Raw genomic sequence first — 6,805 nt, 5'->3', positions numbered from 1 at the left:
ACATAAATTTTAAAAAATCAAGTATATAATGACAAATATCTAAAAAACCAGTAAACAAGAAAATCACATAACATACTAATATTTGCAAAAAAGTTGAATAGTAAGCTATTGGCTTTATCACACATCTCCTCACCAACCACATGGAAGATTTAAAAAAGTTTGTAAAAATCGAATACAAGTAGCCAATGATCAAAATGATTAAGCAATTCAACTAATATTATCAAATGAACTATCAAGTAGATCGACTCATTTACTAAATAAAAAAATATGTTGATATTTCATATATTTAAACATTATTATAAGTATGCATCGTAATGGAAATGTAACTAATAATGAAATCTTTGGTAAAGGATAAACAAATTTCCTACAAAACATTCTAGTATAAGCACCGATGTTACTCACCATCTACAAGCTTGCAAAGTGAAAAGAAAAGCTCAACTTCATAAAAAGCAATAATAAATAATAGACAAACCTGAAAATAAATTATAAAGAACCATTAAAAGCATATATTTCCGAAAAATTAAAAAAAAACAAACTATTATAATTGCACAACACATGTTCATTTAAACAAATAATATGGATTAAACGTTTCACCAGGTAACTTTTCTTTGCACCCTTACCATCTATATTGCACAATCATCAATTTTAAGGATTAATCTGCGGTTAAAGTTAAAGAGGTAAAAAAAACAAAAATAAAAACTTACCTCTAACACATCAGATTTCAATATGCTTATTTCCATAATTAGGAGTTCTTTATTCCCCACTATCCATCACATAATACTGAAAGTTACAACAAATAATTCCGAAATAAATTTTAAAATATAACTAAACTTATTAAAATACTTTTAATCCTTATGACGAATGAAATGACAGGCTGGATCAATAAATTATATATATGATTAGCAATAGCTAAATATAATCCCCGATAATATATCTGCCTATTGCATGTATTCAATGTTTTATCAACAACTTTAAGATCGTTTTCTATTCAATGAGAAAAAGAGATATGTTTTACTGCAATTTACCAAGAAAAGTCAAATTGCAATTGGTTTGACCTCGTAAGTCAAAACGACACTACCAATAGGATTGATAGGGACTGAAGCATAAGTCATCAACTCCTTGAGCTTGACCAACTTGTATACTTGTTGATTGCTTAATCGTTGCATGTATTATAATGTATGTGTAATTGTACCTGTTCAAAAAAAAAATCAAGGATTACTGCAAGTAGAAGATTAAAATTTGGTTAATGTTACCTTCAAAAAGAATTGGAAACTCAGACAACATACCAACTTTTAGTTGAAGCTCAACAACATCAAGGCTGGTGGCTTGTGATTCATTAAACTCGCCATCTTCGTTTACATTAATAGTAAATGTTTTTGCACATCAACTGTTTGTTAAAATGTCAAAGCAAATAAAAGCGATCAACAAACAATTGACAGAGTTTAGATTACCAAGATTGTGAAAGGGGTTCGATAGAATTAGTCATGAAATTGAAATTACAATGAAGTATTTGTATTAGAACTGTTTTTTACCTTCAAATTAAAACCGAACCAACACAGAATAGTGTGATCTCACATAGTATAATCTTCGATCTTCATCCATGTACTTCGAGAACTACTTTAAGAGGTAGAAATTCGAGGAGCTTGGTGGGTAAGAAACTAAGAGAAGAAGCGAGGATTAATTCTGACGAGATATGAAGTCGAATAAACCCTAGTCAAACCGATTCAATTTTGGAGATGATTTGTTTCCTGATTTCTGGCGAATTAGTTTTTGATTTGTTGATGATAATTTCTTACTGATTTTATGGGGTGCATTATTAATAAGAAAGAAAGTAAACTGACGAGGAAAATTAGGAAATAAAACAGGCCAAAATGTTCGAGCCGGAAAAGATAATAACGGCTTCTTATAAGGAGGACACGTGGCATATAAGAACGTAGAAAAATTGACACGTGACAGTTTAAAGAGTCTTTTATTAGAACAGAAGACTTAAACAAATATTTTTATCATACACTTCTACTTACATGTAGTTTTTACAACCACAACATATATTTCCATAATCATAAATAAGATGTATTATAGTTTTTATTTCCAATTCATCTTTTTGCTATTAATTATTATTCCACACTTGGAATTTATTTCACATGATTCCTTTCGTTACAATTATTTTATATACCATATAAAAGTTATAAAGATGAAAATTTGATGTTGTGTGAAGGAGTATATATTTTTTTGTTGTGATGAAGATAGAGAAGAAGAGGGGTTGAAGTTGAGGTTGAGGTTGAGGTTGTGTTGTGTTGTGTTGTGTTGTCCGCCTGTTGGTTCATCGATTATCGCGCCCACCCCTCACGAGCGTTTCTTCATCTCTCTCTCTCATCTCCACACCACTTGTATTTGCTGTACCATTTTTATACTTCCACCTATCATCTTTCTCTCTCTGATAATCACTCGCACTATCATCGCTTCCCCCAATCACAAATGCTCAGATTCTTCCACCCATTCACAGATTGTTAACCCATACCCCTTTTCCCGATCCCCAATCGGTGGATTTAAGTTCTACAGAAAAGACTCTGAAGAAGAAAAAAGAAAAAAAAGATGAAACGAGAATACCCACAGCAGGATTACACCTTCTTTAATGGCGGCAGTTCCACTTCCGCTTCCGCCTCCACCGCCGCCGCCTCTGGTTCTGGGTTTTCAGATGTCACCGGGAAATCGAAGATGTGGGATGAGGTTGAAGAGCAAGACGCCGGCGTTGATGAGCTGTTGGCGGTGCTTGGGTACAAAGTTAAGTCGTCTGATATGGCTGATGTTGCGCAAAAGATCGAGCATCTGGAAGGTGTTTTGGGGAACGATGATGGGTTGTCTCAGCTTGCTTCTGATTCTGTTCATTATAACCCTTCAGATCTATCTTCGTGGCTTGAATCAATGATTTGTGAGCTGAACCCCACAAATCAACCCACTGTTATAGATGATTCGTTTGTGAACAATACCTCCTCTGTAACTCCGTCAGCTGTGGACTCATCTTCTGTCTTCGTTGACGATCTACAAAGGATCCCCGGAAACGCAATTTATCCTCCGGCGAAAAAACAAAAACCCTCTTCTCCGTCGACCGGTGCCTCCTCCTCGTACAATCCGAACCCGATTGTTCTTGTGGATACACAGGAAAACGGGATCCGACTTGTTCATACTCTGATGGCTTGCGCCGAAGCTGTCCAGCAAGACGACTTGAAACTAGCTGAAACCTTGGTGAAACAAGCCGGAATTTTAGCTGTCTCTCAAGCCGGAGCTATGAGGAAAGTTGCGACGTATTTTGCCGAAGCTCTTGCTCGAAGAATCTACCGGCTATACCCTAAAACGCCACAAGATTCGCCGGCGTTCCAAGATCTTCTTCAGATGCATTTTTACGAAACCTGCCCTTATCTCAAATTTGCCCATTTTACGGCGAATCAAGCTATCTTAGAAGCTTTTGCAGGTAAGAAGAAGGTTCATGTGATCGATTTTAGCATGAAACAGGGTATGCAGTGGCCGGCTCTGATGCAGGCTTTGGCTCTTCGACCCGGAGGTCCGCCCACTTTCCGATTAACCGGAATTGGGCCACCATCAGGTGATAATACGGATCATTTGCAGGAGGTTGGTTGGAAATTGGCTCAATTGGCTGATACAATTCATGTGGAGTTTGAGTACAGGGGTTTTCTTGCTGAAAGCTTGGCTGATCTTGAACCCTCGATGCTTGATTTAAGAGAAGATGAAGTTGTCGCAGTTAACTCAGTTTTTGAGTTGCATCAGTTGTTGGCTAGACCGGGCGCCGTCGAGAAGGTCTTATCGGCGGTGAAGGAGATGAAGCCGGAGATTTTAACAGTGGTGGAGCAAGAAGCTAATCATAACGGACCGGTGTTCTTGGAACGATTCACCGAGTCTTTACATTACTATTCCACCCTTTTTGACTCGCTTGAAAGCAGTGGCAACGGCGGCGGAGTGGTGGAAGGTGGTGGTATTCCGGCGGCGAGTAACCAAGATAAGATTATGTCGGAGGTGTATCTTGGTAAACAGATCTGTAACGTGGTTGCGTGTGAAGGACCAGACCGAGTTGAAAGGCACCAGACGTTGAGTCAATGGAAGACTCGGTTTGAATCGGGTGGGTTTGAAGCGGTTCATCTGGGTTCCAACGCCTACAAACAAGCTAGTATGTTGTTAGCTCTGTTCGCCGGCGGCGATGGCTACAGGGTGGAGGAAAACAACGGTTGTTTGATGTTGGGTTGGCATACACGGCCACTAATCACGACATCGGCGTGGAAGCTCCGGTGAACTCGACTGGGTCAACTCGGTGAATAATACCTAACGAGTTGGTTCAAACTCAGTGCCAGCCTGGAAAAACAGAAATCGCGAGTTGCTGAGTTGGAGAACTGAAACTCAATAGGTGGGGGCCACTTGCCCACATCTGGGTATTTTGTTTATTTTAATTACCAAAGTAATTTTTTTTTTTTTTTTTTATGTTTATCTTTTATTTTCTATTTTAAATTGGGAGTTGGTGGGTTAAATTGGAATTAGATTTAAGTCGTGTGAGTGGAATGGAATCTTGTAATTTTCTCAAGGGGTTGAATGAAAATAGGGTCAATGTGAATTTTATAGTAGGTAACGTTGTTTCTAAAAAGTCAAAGCTTATAACTTTAGTTTGATCTAAAGTTCTTGAACTTTGTAAACAAGTTGTCAAGTGACTTTTTTACCCCATACTCCAACATATGACTTTCATATTTGATTTGGATTTAAATCCTCTTGAGCTCTAGATTCTTAAACATTTTAATTATAATTATATGATAAATTTATATGTTGAGTTTATAGGATTTTAGAGCTAATGATTCATAAGAAAGTGACTAATTTTCAAAAAATATCATAAAATAATCGTTAGTTTTGTAAAATATGTTTGGGGAATTTGCAATATACCTTTTTGTTAACAAAAGTTATATCACAAATTGTTGCAAATGGCGTTATTCACCAATTGAATTTATGTATAAATCTTGTTAAGGGGATGCTATAAAGTTGCCGAATAGCTTTTCATTTCCATCTCCTTTCGTCTATCCATTCAATCAATATGTTTTGGTGTATTTCAGCATCTTCATTAACATCTCTCATCCGATGAATTTTTAAGTTGTTTATTTTTATGAATTTTTATTGGTGGTAATGTTCAATTCAAGAATGGAGAAATAATACCATAGCGATCAACGATTAACATTTATGATATTAGTTACACGCAAAATGCAATTCCATAATTTTGTTGATATTGTTTATTCAATCGTACACGTTGATAAATAATATTTAATTAAAAGATCAATATATTTTGAATATCGTGACATCTATGATATCTCATTTGCTACAAATGATGTGACTTTTTTTTTTTTTTTTTTTTTTTTTTTTGCGGTGGAGTTTGATGAATGTTATTATTAGACTAACTCCATGTTAGAAATTATGTAAAGATGAAAGATATTGCAATCTATATGTCGTGAACTTGTTTTTATTATACATCGCAACATCTTGTGACAATGACACGTTATAGGAAGATAGCATTTGAGATAAGATGATGGTTTTTGGGTTCATTTTATAGTCGATGTTATTCTGATAAATATTTGTTGTATATGTTGAACTAAATCAACTAATAATCGGATTCCAAGTGATATTATTATTACCAATATATCTATCGAAAGATATATAAATAAAATTTACTTATTAACCAATTTAACTTCTTTTGTATTGTATTACTTTAAATAGAACTATTTAGAATAATAATTAAACTTTTATAAAGAATTTGAACGAACAATTATGTGAGCAATTTTTAATAAAACTACAACACAAAACAATGATATAGAACGAACTACCATCTCAACAAATAATAAATAAGATTATATTATAAAACACATGCTCAATAACAAATTGCTACATCAATAAACCACACAAACCAACTCAAACTAGGTCTCTAATTTAGACTCATTCTACAAAACCAATCCATCAATATGTGCATTATACCCGTCTTTGCGATATGCTCTTTAAAATAGATCACATATGTTCCCTTTTATAGAGTGATTATTTAGTTTCATCGTTCTTTGAAGAAAGAAGACTCCTCCCTTGTATGATATTTTTGAAGAAAGAAAATTCCTCCCATGCATGATGCCATTTTGTTAGGTTCCAAAGTCTAAATGTGTGTTGTGTCGGTGTCTATTGCGAAATATTGTAATATTTTAGTCTTCAATATTTAATTCCGAAAGTATGTTTGGTTTTAGAGTTTTGGACACAAGGTTTCGTAGTGACATGTGCGCAACTATTTGACAGTCTGTCACTGCCTAGGTGTCGTAACCTAATTGATTATTCTCTAATCGAACCTCTTTCTGTCAACCTATACTTAGAAAGTAGAGTAAGCTTTTGCGAAGTTCTTACACTCAACAGTTGTAATTGAACGATCTTACTCTAAATCAAATCAGAATCTTATTTACTCTTTTGTGCAATCATTTCTTTCATTCAAACATAATTTCATACTTTTAGAATCTAAATTCGAGCCTACAAGTGGTATCAGAGCAAGAAAATCTTTAAGTCTATTTCAAATCTTTGAATTCTCTTGAGTTCATCGAGTTCGCCGTTCTTTGTTTTTGATTTTTCTAGATCTCTTCTGCAATTGCAATTTGTTTGAATTATGATATGGAAATTCTTGTTCTAGAACTCGTTTTGGTTTGAATTTTATATTTCCCTCATCGATTTGATTCGTTGTTTAAATTTCAATTGAAATCATGGCTAAAATAGACTCTCATGTTGTGCCGTTAAT

The 6,805-nt window shown here is 34.8% G+C and overlaps 1 protein-coding gene across 1 annotated transcript; it reads left to right on the top strand.

Moving 5' to 3' along the window:
* The first annotated feature begins 2,211 nt into the window (after positions 1-2,211).
* Positions 2,212-4,628, top strand: LOC111881444 (DELLA protein GAI1). Its single transcript, XM_023877838.3, has one exon. It carries the CDS (start codon positions 2,593-2,595, stop codon positions 4,300-4,302), a length of 1,710 nt encoding a protein of 569 aa, XP_023733606.1. The 5' UTR covers positions 2,212-2,592; the 3' UTR covers positions 4,303-4,628.
* Positions 4,629-6,805: the final 2,177 nt, after the last annotated feature.

The sequence above is a fragment of the Lactuca sativa genome, chromosome 8 (assembly GCF_002870075.4).
Source record: "Lactuca sativa cultivar Salinas chromosome 8, Lsat_Salinas_v11, whole genome shotgun sequence".
NCBI lineage: Eukaryota > Viridiplantae > Streptophyta > Magnoliopsida > Asterales > Asteraceae > Lactuca > Lactuca sativa.
The sequence above is the reverse complement of the archived record's forward strand: the minus strand, read 5'-3'. Positions and strand labels throughout refer to the sequence as shown.